General features: G+C 37.1%; 2 protein-coding genes across 8 annotated transcripts in view; one reads left to right on the forward strand and one right to left on the reverse strand.

The window, feature by feature from the left end:
- The window catches only part of LOC116734085 (uncharacterized), a 35,706-nt gene extending 26,079 nt beyond the window's left edge, over positions 1-9,627 (reverse strand). For 5 of the 7 annotated variants that reach the window (XM_032585236.1, XM_032585234.1, XM_032585233.1 and 2 more), the window contains exons 1-5: positions 9,522-9,589; positions 2,277-2,383; positions 2,090-2,141; positions 1,839-1,991; positions 1,544-1,717 (exon numbers count right to left, since the gene is read on the reverse strand). In XM_032585236.1, the coding sequence (XP_032441127.1) occupies positions 1,544-1,717; positions 1,839-1,991; positions 2,090-2,141; positions 2,277-2,383; position 9,522 (487 nt within the window). In that variant the 5' untranslated portion in view covers positions 9,523-9,589. Of the gene's footprint in view, positions 1-1,543; positions 1,718-1,838; positions 1,992-2,089; positions 2,142-2,276; positions 2,384-9,517 lie in introns of all 7 variants that reach the window. The other 2 variants (XM_032585232.1, XM_032585231.1) reach the window with 2 other exon arrangements.
- Positions 9,628-15,809: 6,182 nt separating this feature from the next.
- On the forward strand, positions 15,810-17,316 carry LOC116734089 (trace amine-associated receptor 1-like). The gene has a single exon (XM_032585241.1). The coding sequence runs from the start codon at positions 15,810-15,812 to the stop codon at positions 16,794-16,796; it is 987 nt and encodes a 328-aa protein (XP_032441132.1). The 3' UTR covers positions 16,797-17,316.
- Positions 17,317-18,321: the final 1,005 nt, after the last annotated feature.

Consider the following 18,321-nt stretch of genomic DNA (forward strand, 5'->3'; position numbering starts at 1 on the left):
ACAAATTAAACGCCAAGGTTCAGTAAAGGATATTAGTTTAATACCTACTCCTTGTAGTAACTGCATCTTTATGAGTTTTCAAAAAGTTGACAATGTTTTATCGTTTTGGGAATTGACATAACATTGTCAACATTTTGGAAAATGCCACTGGTTAAAATTTTCCAGAAGGGGTAAAAACATGTGGCAAAAAAAAAGATGCTACAACTTTCAGTCAAAGTTTGAGATTCATATTGATGTTTCGGTTATCGACTTAAGAATTCTTCAAGTCGTTAGACGTTTATATTTATGCTCTTATTTTGAAGTGGGTGAAGACTGTTTATGCAGCAGTTAAATTTCTTATTCTTCCATTCTCTCTTCCCCCCCAACAACTTTACCAAATAAAACACAGTCAGTGGAGAACAGGATATAAACACAGATACATTATCTGAGGGCATTTTAGAACATGTAAATTATTATATCAAAACTAAATTGGTGTTAGAGAGTTGTAGTCTTTCATGGACATTTTTTGAATTGGACTAAGGCCTTTTGCATTAGCGTCCACTAAATACCATGTTGGTGTGGTATTTGCTTTAGCATTAGTAGAATTACATTTTATGATTAGTGCTTTAGGATTAGCACAACTAACCTTTTAGTTCATGGGGCCCACCACAGCAAATGAGGGATAAATTAAAAATATTTTCAAAATATCTTCATTTTGCACATTTGTTCCAGTAAAAAAAGTTCTGTTGTCGGTTGTGGTTCACACCTTCAAATAACCTTAACCTTTGATAAGCTGCCCTCCATAAGTTTGTAAAATTATGAGTCCACAACACAGGAATGACATAACATTTTCAAGAAAAAAGAAAAAAAAATTAAACCAACAATATAAACAAAAAATTATATAAAAACAGGACAAATAGAGGGAAAAACAACCCTTTAACAATACAAAAATAGATTACCACCTTTGATATAACAATGCAATATTAGTTCTGATAAATATGATTTATGAAAATAGCCTATGCATTTCTGAAATTCATTCATGTATTTGACCTTGTACTTTCATAGCCACCAGATGTCCTCGGTCACCTCTGCTCTTTGTTCCCTTCTCACCATCTGTTTCTCACATCTCCTTATCACCCCCATCCCCAGGTTTACAGTACATACTGAGTCTATCAGTATTGACTGTATTATCAGTATTATCAGTATGGTGGTTTCTATCTTGCATCTGCCTGCAACATACCTACATACATACCTGTTCTCTCTTCGCCTTATCTCTTAGACTTGAATGGTTAAGGAAGTAAATATATCGACACTATTTTAACCAAAAATACACACAGTCTTTCTTTATGCTCTCCATACGGCCTAACTGTGCTCGGTAAGTGTTTATAATAAAATTCACAACTGCATTAGTTCTTATTATTTTTGCAGTAATATGTTGCTGTATTGTGATTTGACTTCTTGTTAGTGGCATATATTTAACATTTTTACAGGTTTTTAGTTCAATATAAAGCTTGAACAAAACTATTGCTCTACTAACTGATGAATGCTGTTTTTTCAGGCCTACCTGTTTGACTGCTGTTTGACTGGCAGAACTGATCACCAGCTGGCAGGTCATTAATGCAGCCACACGTGTCACCAATAATGGCGTCACAGACCCCGTACGTAATGCAGTTGTTGTAAGACCAGGCAAAGTTCTCCTCACATACGCACTGGTACCCAGTTATGTTTGGTGAACACACTGTGGGAAGAAAAAAAAACATCAGCGCAATACAAAGGCTTAATTTTGTTCCCAGAATAGGAGGAAATGCACAGTAATAATGTTTGTCAAAAGTTGAGAACAACACTAAGCCGTGTTATACCTGTTGTGGTCTCAATGCTGTTGATTTCCACAGTGTTGTTGATCGCAATGGGGAAGCTGATGTTGCCAAGAATCCTTTGAAGACTCTCGAGGTCAGAGAAGGTTATGACAAATTGGAGGTCGTATTCAGTAAAGTTTGAGAGAGCAGAAGAGGCTGTAACAAAAACTTCCTTTAATGACTGTCCCAACAGTGGCATTAATGAGACATTTACTGTATCCAGAAAGGAGCCATTGTTTTCTACAGTGACTCACCTCCTCTTTTCTCTCTGGCATGAAGGATGGATGACGTGGCATCCCTCAGATCCTGTAAAGCATCGGCACATCTGCTTATCTTTGCAATTTTGAGCAATAAAAGTAACTATTTAGGTGTTTTACACTGTGAAAGGACAATCTCACATGGCGTGACTCTACAATAAGTTTGGTAACATGTCAGGCTCACCTGAAAGAAGACAGACACAGACTGTCTGAATCCTGGCTGGTCGAGAGCGAAGCATATAACCAACATCAAAACACCAAACCGCAGGGCCTTTAGTAAAGCCATCCTCACTAAAGAGAGAATAAAGATAAATACCTTCCAAGCTTTGAAGTGTTCCTAAAAAAATCTACAAGACCAGCAATTACGTATATACAATGTTACTGGTTTAATGGTGTAAATACTTGTAGTTGTTGGACCTGTATGATGCCATGCCATGTACTTAGTTGTGTAAGTTAAGCTTTTAAATGTTCCCTTCCCAGAAATACACATAAATGCTACACCCATTTCAATGCTACACCCATTTCAGAAGAGACCAACCAGTCATACCTATTTGGGTTCAACCATCAGTGTTTACTTAAAAAGGGTTGACAGAATAATTTAGGAATGGTGATGGGTTATTACATTTTGGTTTATATTTCCAGTAGTTTGTTAGAAGATCAAACTTAAACAAACAAAAGAAAAACTTGTCTTGGTATAAGATAATGTTTGTGCAGCAGAAGAGAAAGTGAAACCACATTTTTTGCTTTGTTTATGCCTTTGTTTGGCTAAAGCAAAACTGTACTACAAACTATTTTTTTCCCCGAGAATCTTTACTGTCTTCCTCATTCATTGTTTCAAGTGAAGATTAGATTCTGGTCAACAAAATTCTCTAACGTCAGCAGACGGGAAACATGGCCCTGACACTTATCACTGTCACCAAGTGATGGCTGCTCAGAATCAGAATGAAAAACAAACTTCACAGATTTCTTTAGGTGTAGAAAGACAAAACCCTTACAGTTGACACCATAACACTACATCCACGTTGCTTTTCACTTGATGCAAAGACCCTCTGTACCAGCCCATTCTTCTGACACAAACGTGAACGAGTGCGGTTTTACCCCTACAAAGAGTTTTGACATCTTTTGAGATCTTTGAGCTCAAGGTTACTTCTATGAGTTTAACCTGAGTCTTAAACCATTCACAGAACAAGACCCTAAAAAGACGATGACATTTATATCATCGTCTCCTCATGATATAAACAGTTTTTTGCTGTCATATCCATTTTTGCAAATCGATGAACAATGTATTTAACATTTTGCACTTTATAAGATTCAAAAAGTACAAGATGCAATGCATAATTTCAAGCATGATTTCAAAGTGTAAGGATTAATACAAAACCTATGCCATATCTTTTAAATTGACCAGGTAAGTAAACTTTGCGCTAACTTGGCCAAATGATTGAGAATAAACATCTATTTATCTTCAAATATTTGTAAGGAAAACTTTACAAAACCCCTGCAAACATGCATGCAACGCTGCAGCTAATGTAAGAAAATTACAAAGGCATTAATGCCTAATGACAGCAATAATTGTCAGTTTACATTAAATAAACACAGCTGTTTACGTAACAAGAAATATTTTAATTGGTTATAATTAATACTAAAACAAGCAAATAAAGGACTAAATGCCTTTGGAGTTAATTCCAACCATGATTAAAAGTTTTTTTTCCAAAACTGTTATGGAGGCCATGATTTGATAAAAGTACTAAAATCTTAGCAGGGAATAAAAAGTTTAAGAACTCTTCCAGCTGATGCAGAATTGAAGACGAGAGGACCAGTTATAGTATAAATGACATGACAACATTAGGATACAAAATGCTTTGGAGTTTGTAATGGAACCCAGTGTGTGCAGATTTATGCACATACTGCACATTTATGTAAGGATGTTCAACTATGTTCATGTAGCAACATGAACATAGTTGACCTCCGCAGGATGGTGCAACTGTCAGCATTTTTTACTTTAGTTTTTCCAAGTTTTCTTATCTGCCCTGTTAGATGAGTAAATGTAAGTCAACCTGTATGTGAACAAAACTAACAATGTCTTAACGGTTTGGATGTTTGCCCGTGTTAGTAAAGAAAACCACAGATACAAATGTTTGACGTTTCACTCCAATAGGCTGTTTTGTATGTAACCTAGTGTGTAACCTGCACATACTTTAATTCCTTACAACTAATGAAGTTTAACCGCCTATCTTTTTATGATAATACCGAAAGTATGGCTCTGCTCCAGAATGCTCATGCTTGTTTTGTTCTGGAACAAACAGGCCCCAAAGAATTCCAAAATGGTTCTGAGTAGCTACACCCAGTTTTGAGTCTCATCTGTACTTTTTTATATAGCTGTACAACAGTGTAATGTAGATATATATTCCATTATTTAATTAATAAAAACATTCTGATGTGGAATCCACCAATTATGGTGTTTTCTGCTTAGTTAGCGAAGCTACAGTCTTTGAGGACCGACTAAATAAGACAACTAGTTGCTGCAATATCACACTGTAGAACAGTGACACTTGTCCAGGGCGTAGCTACCCTGTTCTATCTGCTAACTCCTCGGACACAATTGTTACTTTACATAAAAATGTTCAGTTTCAGACCTTCAATCTTAATGGAGTCATTGTTATTAACTACACTGATTTTATCCATTAAAATGGCCCTATTTCATGTCATTGACCAACATATAAATTACAGTATTTTCCGCACTATAAGGCGCATCTAAAAACCTTCAATTTTCTCAAAAGCCAACAGTGCGCCTTATAATCCGGTGCGCCTTATATATGGACCAATATTGAGCCACAACAGGTCTCGCAACTACGGTAAGCAGCCGTCGACTTCATTTTCCCCCATAGAAGAAGAAACGTGCGATGCATGATGGGATATATGACTGCGCGAAGCGTGCCGTTTCATTTCCATTTGTGTGTTTGTGTAAAGACCCCAAAATGGTTCCTATTAAGAGACACGCTTACGACGCAAAGTTTAAACTCAAGCCGATCAGTCATGCAATAGAACACGGGAATAGAGCAGCAGCGAGAGAATTTAACATGAACGGATCAATGGTGCGGAAGTGGAGGAAGCAACAGCTGTTTATTCATTTTAGGAATGAACGGAGTTTTCAGAACGCTGGTTTGTAATCTATTAATAAAGTTTAACTGACCTATCTGACTATTTTGTTGGCATTCCCTTTAGTGCAGCTCCATCTAATGAATGCATAATGTAACCCCAGACTCTACCGTAGCGTCTATTCTATGTGCTTTATAATGCGGTGCGCCTTATATATGAAAAAAGTTTTAAAATAGGCCATTCATTGAAGGTGCGCCTTATAATGTGGTGCGCCTTATAGTGCGGAAAATACGGTATGCGTTTCTAAAGTGAAACAAACTTACTACTTGTGTAACTCTTCACAAGTTGTAATACTGGTTTCTCTATAAATACACTAAAGAAAATACAGCTGACTGTATGAGTTCCGTGGTCTAGGCAATTATTCACATGGGTGAGGCTGTGCACAAGCTTATTTATTAACTCACTGAATTAAAAAATGAACAGCATGTTAAAGTATGAAAGCACACATGAGGTAGGTTAACTTAATTGACCGCAGACTTGTTTCGTTCGCAAACAAGCAGAAAGTGACACAGGACGTTTTTTCTTGATGACTTTTTATGGACGCAAAGTCACATAATCTTCTTTAACAACCCACAAAAATATCTGTGACAATTGTCTTTTCAACAATTTCCACTTGGCCGAAAAAACAAAACAAACAATGAAATATGAAGAATAAAAAGTTTTCCCCTTATTTTAAAACACTGGTATATGGGACATTTAATCTGCTACTTGTCATTTTGTGTAGTAGCTACCTATAGTCCAGATCTAATGCTAGCTTCTATGTAAACAAGTAAAGACTTCGGTTTCAGATCTGTGTTCCATATTATAGACACATTTTTTTGCTGGAAGTTTTATTTTACTTTGGTTTTAAAGGAGACTTCTACAATTAATCTGCTATTTAAAAAGGTTTGGTTACAAAATTGTAGAAACAATAGTGAACAGATTTCTAACATCCCAGTTGCTCGTCTACCTGTTGTTTTTTGTCATTTCACGCATATAAAGATAATACTTCACTGATATCCTTATGGCAGAAAACACAATTTATTTCTATTTTATATTTTTGAAATGTTTGAAATGACAATAACTTACATGTTAATTGTCATCCATTAAATTTTCTTCTGCCCCCCTATGGATTACAATAAAATCCCCCCCCAAAAAGGGAAAAAAATCAACTGGGCACACACATCGTTCAACCAGACATAAACCTATACACATATTTTGTTTTCAAACTCCACTGAAATTTATTTCACACTTCAGGTTGCAACAAAACGCACTGCAAACCATCTTTACAGTGAAACACTTTTGTGTAACTGTTTTTTTTTCATTCATGTTCATTCATAAATGTTCATATAAATATTTACATAACTATCTGACAGATAATTTAATCTAGGACAGAATTGGCCACTCAACTGGCTCCTCTCAACATGAAGGAGCAGCAGCTCTACTCTGAGTCCCTCCAGGATGACTGAGCTTCTCACCCTATCTCTAAGGGAGAGCCCAGACACCCTACGGAGAAGACCCATTACGGCCGCTTGTATCTGTGATCTCGTTCTTTCGGTCATGACCCAAAGCTCATCACCATAGATGAGGGTAGGAACGTAGATCGACCGGTACATCAAGAGCTTCGCTTTTTGACTCAGCTCTCTCTTCACCACGACAGACCGGTACAGCATTCGCTTCACTGCAGAAGCTACGCCAATCCACCTGTCAATCTCCTGCTCCCTTCTTCCTTCATTCTTGAACAAGATCCAAAGATACTTAAACTCTTCCACTTGGGGCAGGACCCCCACCCCCACCACCACCACTCAAGACCATTTGGAGGCACTGATCCTCATTCTGGCTGCTTCACACTCGGCTGCGAACCGCTCCAGCGAGAGCTGCATTTCACGACCTGATGAAGCCAACAGGACCACATCATCCACAAAAAGCAGAGATGTGATCCCAAGGCCACCAAAACTGATCCCCTTAACACCTTGACTGTGCCTAGAAATTTTGTCCATGAAAGTAATGAACAGAATCGGTGACAAAGGGCAGCCCTGGCGGAGTCCAACTCTCACTGGAAATGAACCCGACTTACTGCCGGCATTTCACAGTCATGATACATATCTCATGATCTCACAGATGTGGGTTCAGGTAAACAGGTAAATCCAGAACCTTTTTATCTTAGTTTCGACTTCATGATGTACTCCAGCAGCACCCGCATTGCTGCAGACAAGGGCTAAATCTCTTCAGTCCATTTCCTACTTCACCTTACAATTAATTGTGAATAAGACACAACAATATTTAAACTTCTCCACTTAAGAATGTTTTTTCTGTTAAGACCTATGCCTTCCGACTTAGAGAAGATGACTCTCATGCCAGCTGCTATGAACACGGCTACTAACTGCTGTGAATGCCAAATCTTGCACTAAGAGTGACATATTTTGTTCCTACTCATGACTTGTTCAAAACCAGTCTCACTATTCAGTGATAGAATAAAAACACTTGAACTCAAACTAAATCTTATGGCCGATGAAGAAATTAAAAATATTCACATTTTTTGCATTACAATCCTACTTTGCAACCTTCAAAGCGCAAGAGGAAAAATGGAGAAGGCAAATTAATAAAAAACACACACATGCTCTCAATCAGACTGTACATCAGCTGATCAAGATTAAGACCATGGTTCTAAAAAGTCCAAATCTGCATGCAAGTCCCTTTGTCATGGGATCCAGGTATTCATACAGTCATCATCATCCTGATGGGAAAGGCAATGATGCTTTTTGCATTTGACCATGTCAGGATAGTTGAAATGCACTAGCATTACAAACCACAGAGTTTGGACACAGTAACCTAGTCATTTGAATTTTTTTAAAAGATTACCCATGGCACCATGCTGTTAACTTTTTACTTTCATGAACATTGAAAATAATCTTACATCAGCTCATATGTGTCTTTTTGTTTATCTGCTTTTCTGTTGTTACTACATGCCCGTCCAGGAGGAGTGAATGCTCCAAGTCAATGACTCAATGCAGTCTGCTGGGTTTCCTTACATAGAAACAATCAAACTACTTTGCATATTAAACTAGGCTTGCTGTACTGTTTGATAATTAGAATCAACTGGAATGCATGTCTGATTTGTTATGAACTCGTGCTATATAAATAAACTGAATTGATTTTCATTTAAAACTCACAGAAAGCCCGTATGGTATGATGGAAAAAATAATTTTAAAAAATTGATGTAATTTCCAAAATGTGGATAACCTTCATCTTGGACACACAAAGGTTTCCATTAGTCTTCTAAATACCTGTATCACCCTATAGCAGTGTTGTACACCTCATTCTGTATGGAATATTCCAAGTCTGTCCCTAAAAAACAATGTAAGTCTTTGTTCTCCCCCAACATAGCATTAAATGTCACTAGGATAAACTGTGGCCTGTTCACCTTGTAAAATGCAACACCATTCAAGACATGTTTCTCAAAATTGTGTGCGCCATTCACGAGCCTAACAGTGACTTACAAATTTAGCTAAAAAGATTTGGTCGAAGCAACAGTGCAGCAGAAATTCACTTTGAATTTTAATAACTCACAACACTAAGGATATTTTATAAAGCACCATCCAGCTGTACATCAAAACAGATTTGTGTCATTACTGTCATTTTTTTTAAATCCACAAGCTAAAACAGTGATTCCATTTTAGGTATTGTAGCTCCAGTGAAGGTTGAAGACGTTTTGATTTGAGCTGGAGAACATTTTTGAAAAGCTTTTCTCCTTGCTTTCTCACCCATATAACTAACTATAGGGAGTAGTTTGTTTGTTTACTTAAAACTCAGAAGAAGGCATGAGCGAGAGTTGTCTCTTAGTAAAAATATTTGAAGGATAGGACGTTTGAAAAAGTTTAAGCATTTCACAATTAAAAAGCATTATTAGGTTTTAAAGATTCCTTCAGATTTTTGATTGTTTTTTTTGTTTGTTTTTTTTTGCATTATTGCGGCTTCCCAAAATTTAAACCAAGCTAAGATATTTGGTCACCGTCGCAGGGAGTTTCAAAAAGTCAGTTTACAATGTAATTAAATCTGTGCCTAAATACATTTCTTTCTCAATCTTGAAAAAGAAACTAAACACCAAGTGGTCTCATGAAATCATGTGGTGTACATAGATGTATTAATTACAAAGTTTAACTGGATGGTCAAGAAAAGCATTCTGTAAACAGGATGCTTAGAACTTAAAAGTGTGACAAGTATCACTTGGATCACATTGGTCATTAATATTATGCGCGAAGATATAAAAACACCTTTTAATTAACTCACCTACTCTTGTCCTGAGGCTTCCTAACAGGCTCTTGTCAAGACGGTACTTTCATGTTACTGCTCTTCATTTGACACACACTGATTTATGCTCCCAGTCAAGTAAAAGTCTTTGATTCAACTTCCTCAAAACAAACTCGTCAGGCTTGTTGAGCAAGATAGGTTTGTAACAAATACTCAGGCAATTGTCTGTTCACGTTGACTGTGGGGATTGTCCTGTCAAAACAAATGTCTGTGTCATGCCTTTTCAGAGTACCACTGCGTACTTGGAGGACATGCCTATTTCCTTTAGGACTGCTTCTGTGTTCATGCTACGCTGATCATCTTTGTCTTTTTATCAACACACACAAAGCAGGCTCACAGATTTCATAAATCTTTCAGAAACTTACAAACTTTCTTAAATCCTATAGTATTTCTATGAGTTGTGTAAAGTACAATCTGACCTCTGACCTGATACAAGGTATCTGATTTTAGATGGTAGCAATTCCTGGGTTACAATTGACAAGAGGTCATATTTTCACACATGGCTTAGGTTCTTTCGGTTATTTGATCCTTTGCTCAGTTAAAGAGGCAAACCATTTAGACAGCAGCCAGTTTATTCTGATGACCACATTGATTTTATGTCAGCAAAAAATCAAATGTTTGTTTCAAATGTTTTCATGATGGCTGCTGGTTATTTATTTGATTCAACTATTGGCTCTATGAAGCCATGTAAATTCACCGTTCGCATAAAAGTTAAATCTGTTCATTATGCACAGAAAAATGCTGCTGAATGTGGCAGATGTTTTTGGTCAATTCAATGATCAGAGCAGCCCATAAAACTTCTTTCACAGGATGAAAGACATAGTTAGATTATGAAACTTAGCTTTTTACCTGCATGGTAGTTAGCAAGTTGTGTAGCTAGAGCTAGTTATAAGCTCAAGATTTTCAACCAAAGAACTTTTGAGAGCAGGAGAATAAGCATTAGATTAAAAGTTGTTAATTGAGAATTTTAAAAGATGTTTTTACTATAAGGGTCTTATGAGGATTTACTGGAGAGAGGTTAAGCGTTGACCTGAAGTAAATGGTTTTTCAAGCAAGGGTGTCTGTTAATAGGCAGGTGAGAATAATTACGGCATCAGAGATAGTGGCTCAAGGAGGACATGTTCACAGAAGAAGATTGGCGATTTAGAAGAGCATTGCAGGTTCCATCAAGTAGAGGCCAAAGCTAAAACTCTGGTTGGTGTGTCGGGAACACAAAGAGACTTAAGCTATGAAACACATTGGAAATGAAAATAGCATAAAGACTTAGCTCTTTGATGAGCTTCAGGTACTATGAGTACAAGTGCCTTATAAGCTGCTCTTCATAAGATAATGGCATGCAGGTATGGTAGGAGCAAAGTCACACAACCAGGTAAACACCAGAGAACTGAAAAGGAATAAGAGGAAACAGACAAGACCCATCCAGCTTAGGGTAATAACGTGCAGTGAGGTTCATAGCTGGTGAGGCACTGACTTGATCATAATCAGATTTACAAATATAGACGCCCTGCATGTCATTGTTTGCATAAGGAAAATTTTGCACATGTGGAAAATGCAGGAGGGCATAAAGACTATTCTTCTACATGTCATGCATAGCTGCGCTACCGGTGTAGAATAATTCCGTTAACTCAATGAAACTTGGACATGTAGATATTAATTTTGTGATGTGCTCCACAGCACAGGGAAAAACCGTTAACTGAAATATTTTTCACACAAAGAGCAGAACATTCATTCTGTTGCAGTAGTATGGATTTAGGCTTAATGTTTATTTTGCGATTATTAATAAGTGATTGCTGTGGTAAGAGGAGAAAACTATAAATATATCGTTGCACCTCAATTTTTTAAAAAGAATTCCTTAGAAAGACTGGATAAGAATAGTCAGGCAGGAAAAATAGACTAAAAAAGTGGGGGAGCGGAGTCATAGAAGGGGATTGAACAACAGAACAATTGGAAGGTTTTTTTGTTGTCTTACATTACAGAAATATAAGCACTAGAAAGTGGGTGTCTGAGTTTAACAACTGGAAGTGCATAATAGTTAAACAGATGAAAAGGATCAACAAACAAAGAAGCCTGAGGTAGAGCAAAGAAACATTAACCCCCAGGCACAGGTGTTGGAAATGATCCAAGGCATCAAGGCCATCTACATGAGACTGACAGAGAGAGGCCACACTAGGAGCAAGACCACGGCAAAAACATCAAGACCACAAAGCACCAAGCAAGGACGTCACAAGTTTCTATGAGAACTCTTAAATGAGGCAGGGGTGACCCATCTCCTCTCCACAGTCCAATGGAAGTAAGGACTAAACTCTAAAAGATTTAATGGTTGACAGATTATTAAAATTTCAGATGCGTTGCTTCAGGACTACAATAGGCTCTGGTTTGGAACACTTTGATTGTTTTATTTGTCAGAAAATAAAGTACAGCACATTGCTTAAACATACTATGTTAAAAAGCCACGTTTTTACCTGAAGGAAAGTGAGGCCTTTTTATTCATTTTAAAAATCCAAATAAGCAGGTCAACTGCCCTCATCTGTTTAACAAGGAAGACAGAAGAATTTGCAGTCTTTGTTTAAATTTATGATAAAGGTCTGTGCACTTTAAGCAACAGCTTGTCATCTTTTTGCAAGACTATACAATCAATCTGTTTAACAGGTCTTTTAAAAAACTAATTAAAATAGGCCAAATCTAAACCAGAGAGTAAAATTCAAACAAGTATCCTACTTTAAAATTAGCTTCTTCTCATGAGATATTTAGCAATGCACAGACTCATGACAATTGGCAGTGAAAAATCGTCAAGAGGTGAAATGTGTGTTTTAAATGTTAGGACGTAAGGAGTACCCTGAGAGAATGGAAAAATTCACAGAGATGTAAAATCTGCGACAGAAAAAAACTTGACACCTCTAAGATTGCTTTGCCCTCTGTTTCTTCTACCAAGAATGTTGGTTTTGAAGAGATAAATTGTTCATGAGTCCCCATGAAAATTTATAGCTTAATGTCAAAGGTGATTTCATTTAGCAATATTCATATATAGTGGCTTGATGAAAACTAGTGGTTGTGAATGAATAAGATTGAGTTTGACAGTGAAACTGAATCCACACAGTCTTGGTCCTATTTGGAATTTAAGGCATGCTGTTCATCCAGTAATCCACATATGGTTCTTTCACTATTACTGGAAGACAGCTTGGGTTGTGCTTCACCCTTTGTAAAAACTTGCCATACTATCTGATTGAATTGTTAAAGTTTAGTCTAGTTAGAGCATTGTAAGTAAGATTGAATAATATTCATGAGCACGTTTGTTGTAGATACTACCCAAAAAGTCATCAAAGAAGAATTAAGTCTGTTTTTGTTATATTACTTCATGGTTTGAAAAAAATCTAAACCGACAAATTAGTCATTAGTCACCACCAACTTCACTACTTTGAAAATAAACAGGATGCAGTTCTTTCATCATACAAGTCCCTTGTTGGCTGGTGTCAGTTCTGTATCATTATCACCCTAAACTCTACGGGTCCACTTTCCCCACTTCTATCCTTCAGTGGCCATAACTTTGTTTTCCTTTAGCTCTTGTTTGCTTCACAAGCCCCTGTGGAAAAGATTAGTTTACAGTGTGCATGAGTATTCTGAGGCAACGGTAGCTAAGGGACTGTCAACAGACCACACACATTCACACCTCTAATTGAAGACTGTTGATCCAGAGACATCATCAAACATGCATTGTTTTTAGTTTGTGTTTATTTTAAAAAGTGTAACATGATATAATTTTTGCAAATATGATGTTACCTTAATTTTAAAAAATCATATTAAAAAGGAAAAGTGCAAACTAAATTACAACTTTTCACCTTTTGATATTGATGTAACCATAATACAGTTGTTCTGTTTATTTTAATAGTTGTTTGTCTTGCCTTTGCTTTTAGATGCAATGTTCTGCCTGGATCCCACATAAGGTTGAATTGATGCACCTGATTGAACCATGCTGTGTCAAGATGCCTGGATTTTCCCCAGTTCCATTTTTTCACCAATTAATCATAAAAGTCTATTTTTTAAAATATGTTTTTCTGAAAGCCAGATGTACAGAAGTGGCAAAGTTACCAAGATTTCCACAACACTCCACTGATTAGAGTGCTAAGATATTGTTCTTGGAATTTACTGAAGTCACTCCCTTTGTTCAGTCCGTTCACATTTCTACCAAAAAACTTTCTAGAGTTTTTACATTCCCTTTTCAGTCAGCAAACTGTTGGATAACTCCAAAGCAACAGCAACTTCTGTATTCATCTACAGTTTAACCCAAATATACACATCTGCTAAAGGTTGGAGTATGCAATAATTACTAAGTTTACATTCTGATTAAATTCAAACAATCTAGTAACTTTAAAGTTCTGTGTGTGTTCTAACATAAGAATGTCCTGAGGATGGCGTTCATTAACCAGCCTTCCCATTCCTCCAATTTCTTGATTTAGATTTTTCTACTTCTGATAACTGTATGGTATTTCTATGTTGTAATCTAGTACAGTATAGAGGGATTGTCAGTCTACACTGCGCAGCATCAGCACCCAGAGTACTGTAGCCTGCAGAAAGAAAGCATTTGACCTGCTTATTATATATATATGTTATTTACAATTAGACTAATGCAAGTATTTACAACTGGCAGCCAGCATAGAACATCTCGCTTCGCTCCTGAACGCAGCTTTACAGTTTTATACCTGCGCCCTTCCTCACCATGGATACGTTTGTCTTATTTTTAGAAGGACTTACACACAAAAGTGTTAAGAATATTTTAAAAAAACAAGATTAGCCATAATAATGAAAACACAAAGGGACCGACGATGTCTTACTGTTTTTACGTCAAGTCCCTCTAAAAATAAGGCAAATGTATACATAGTGAGGAAGGTCACAAGTGGAAACTATTTTTTTTAACTTTAATGTAACTGAATTATTTGAATTCAACCAGAATTAAAGATGAATAGTCATTATACATACATGGATCTATTTATTACCATTGGGTGATTTGGACGGAACAGATCCAGCTCCAACCCTTCATTGTCGGACCCTTCCTCTCCTTCTTCCTCCCCAGAAACGTTGGAGGCATCATTGTTGAACTATATGGATCAAAAATAGCGTTGCAGTTATTCAGTAGAACCAGATCCCTCTTCTTCATCACTCAATCTAGCGTCTTCCTCCAATTGCTAAATCCTTCACTGAAATCGCTCACAACTTCCTCCACGTCTGTGTACCCAGCCTTAGTTATTTACAATTTGACTTAGCCTCATTACGTCACAAGATGGGTCTGACGTTTGACCCAATTATTACAAATGAAAACAGTGACAACAGGTTGCTACAATCGATAGTAGCCATACAAGCACACCCGCTAGAAGGAAACAAACGCACCCAGTACAACACTTTTATTGACTGAGAGGTTGCCAGGCGACAGTGCATTTTTGTTCCAGAAGCAAGCAGAAAATGTTTTGTAAGAGAGCAGAGAATCCAAGCAGAGACTATATCTGAGCACGAGGAGAAGTTTTGAGTACAAGCATTACAAGTTTTGAGAAGAAAGACATGAAGTCCTGCTTTCAAAATAGAAATGTAAGCAAAAGTATTAAAAGTTTTGAGAACAAAAGACATGAAATCCTGCTTTCAGACTGAAAATGTGCGCTCTTGGATTATGGCAGAAAAATTTCCCCATAATGTGAAAGATTGTTTCATGCTAAAAATCGGATCAGCGATTAGGGGTGCACTGATTTATTGGTGCCGATTTCCTTACTTCTGGGAGATGTGGAGCTAATCTTATCCACCAATCTTATCTAGCTTGGCAAAGGTCTAAGAATCAACCCCTGTCCTCTTTTGCTCTCTGGTGAGAAAGGTTTGACTGACAGATCGGTGCTCCAAGTTCTGTCTGCACATTTACAATTAACAATAGTTACCCCATTGTTGCTAACACAAACTTTCTTGCAATGTTGAGTAACAGGTAGGATTTACAGACACACATACTCGTAGACTCACTTGTCATAACTCCTGTCTGATGGAAGAAAGTTACAAAAATCTCATTGGACAGTAATTATGATGGTGTAAATGAGGTTGGCAAGGAGTTCCTATAAAAGATTTTGCACAAAGACTCATGGCTCAAAGCAAATACTGCTAGTGAACTGACTGCCTGTAAGTGTTGACTGAAAGTTTCAAATAAGTAAGAGTTTGATGTATTTCTGATGTGCTATCAGATGTATTGTGTGTTATGTTGTCTATGTTTCAGAAATGCTTTTGTTGTTGTTTTTTTTAGGTCATGGACCCAGATGTGACTGTGAACAGTACAGTTATTGTGACTGACTTACACCCATGCTATGAAATAATTGACTTTGGTTACAAACTAACCACCACGCCTTCTGTTATATGTGTAATGTTATATGGATTTCTTATGCTATTATCTACTGTCACTGTATGTGGAAACCTCCTTGTAGTAATATCAATAATTTACTTCAAACAGCTTCACACACCCACCAACACTCTCATTCTGTCTCTGGCTGTGGCCGACCTGCTGGTTGGGATTTTAGTATTTCCTCTCAGCATGGCCTTCTCTCTCAGTTCATGTACCTATAATGAGAGTTTATTTTGTAAGGTCCGTGACAGCTTTGATATATTGTTTAGTACATGCTCTATTATGCACCTGTGTTGTATTTCAGTTGACAGGTACTATGCTGTGTGTCAGCCTCTCACATATAGATCTAAAATCAGCCGTCATGTTGTTGCCATCATGATCACAGTGAGCTGGGGTGTTTCTGCGCTCATTGGCATCGGAGTGATAATTCCTAAATTAAAAAATGAACAATGTTTGGAAAACTGTTTTATTGATGTTCTGATGGCAAACACTATTGGACCTATATTATCATTTTACCTTCCAGTGGTCATAATGCTTTGCATCTACCTGAAGATTTTCCTTGTTGCACAGAGACAGGCACGAAGCATCCAAAGCATAAAGTCCAGAGCAACAGCCAGTAAGATGGAGAGAAAAGCCACCAAAACTCTGGCGATTGTTCTGGGAGTTTTTCTGTGTTGCTGGTCTCCTTTCTTCCTTTGCATCACTTTTCTGCCTTTTACCAGTAATTCAGTACCAATTCCAGTGATTGAAACACTTAACTGGTTAACATTATCCAATTCAATGCTTAATCCATTTATCTACGGTTTTTTTTACACCTGGTTCAGGTCAGCAATTAAAATTATTGCTTCTGGGAAAATATTACGAGGCAATTTTGCTAACTTGAGATTGTACTGAACAATATCAATATGCAAGCAGTAGAGATTTTTTAAGTGAACATGAACTCATTCCAATATATTAAATTTTAAGAATTTAAGTTATGCTACATTTAAAAATCTTGTTAGATGAACCAAATCACAAATTTGTTGTGTTTGCTGACATATTCTTAAACAGTGACCAGTCAAATTGTGAAATAGTCTACTGTTAAAGCAAAGGAAGAAATATTTCCAATTTTTGGGGCGTGTGGGGATTACATTTTTTGTAACATTAGTGGCCTTTCTTCATCAGTAGATGGACAGAGAGCGAAGGGGAAACCATGCAGAAATTGTCCATTACCCAAAATAGAACTGAGGACAACTGCATAGACGACTGTAGTCTCTCAATATGGTGCGTCCCTTTCCAGCATTTGTTTGAGAAATGTTATTTTAATGGTTAACCTTGATAAAAGGAATATATCTCAAACAAAAAAGTAGATGGATTTATTGAAATATTGAAACAGAAATACAATTTTGACAATGATGCTGTGTTATACATAAAAATAAAATTGTGGCCCTGTCTATTACAAACTTAATCATATTGTGTTTTCTAAAATGGTTTTTATCAGTAAAAATTAAGTGTTACCACTCCCAGACCAAAAAAGACACATCCAATTTTGCACTGGACCCTCTCCTGGATCTGCATGAAATGGTTTGTTCCTGCTTAGCGCGCTTGACGGTGACGGTGTTCAGCAGCAGTCAGTAGAATACAAGAACGACTGAGGCGGTTATTTTGCTACTAAAAAATGTTTGGAAAATCAAGTTTTCAAAAAAATTGAGAGATAAGACAGAAAAAGACAAGTGTGTCAATTTGTAACCCAGTTTTTCTCTGAGGGGTGGGTAGACTGTGAGATTATCAACCATTCAGCATAGTTAGCTTAACTACACTGTTTGCCTCCATTTCACTAGCATTTGATGAATTAAGGAAATAAATTACCAACATATTCAAATATTGAATTGAACTTGTCCCTGTACCTTTTAGTACACTTAACAGATGAGTCAGTCAGCAGCAGCTCTAACTCACGTCCCTCCTGACCTGCCCTCTCCTAAGTAAAATTAAAGCTGCAGTATGTAACTTTTATAAAAAAATATTTTTTTACATATTTGTTAAAACTGCCATTATGTATGGCATAAGAGATAATCTGTGAAAAATTTATTTCCTCTGCCTTCTTCCAGGACTATCGAGAAACAACCAATCAGTGGCAGGAGAGTTTTAGTGCTGTCAATCACAATCTCATGTGGCTGCTCATCCTCCCTCCCCTTGCTCGGTGCTATGCTGTAGCTAGCGCAGCCTGTTGTGATGCTCTGTCTGGTTAGCTTAGCTACCAATGATGGCAGATAAATGGTTTTCCTGTAACAATAAGTTGTTTCTCCCCCCATAAGCATATTTAGCAGTGAGTGAATGAGGTTGATTGACAGCGCTACTGGTTCTGATTGGTTGTTTAGGCCGGAATGTTGCTTTACTTTAGCTAGCAATAATAGTTCAGGGAAGAGGTAGAGGAGATTGA

The sequence above is a fragment of the Xiphophorus hellerii genome, chromosome 15 (genome assembly GCF_003331165.1).
Source record: "Xiphophorus hellerii strain 12219 chromosome 15, Xiphophorus_hellerii-4.1, whole genome shotgun sequence".
Lineage (NCBI taxonomy): Eukaryota > Metazoa > Chordata > Actinopteri > Cyprinodontiformes > Poeciliidae > Xiphophorus > Xiphophorus hellerii.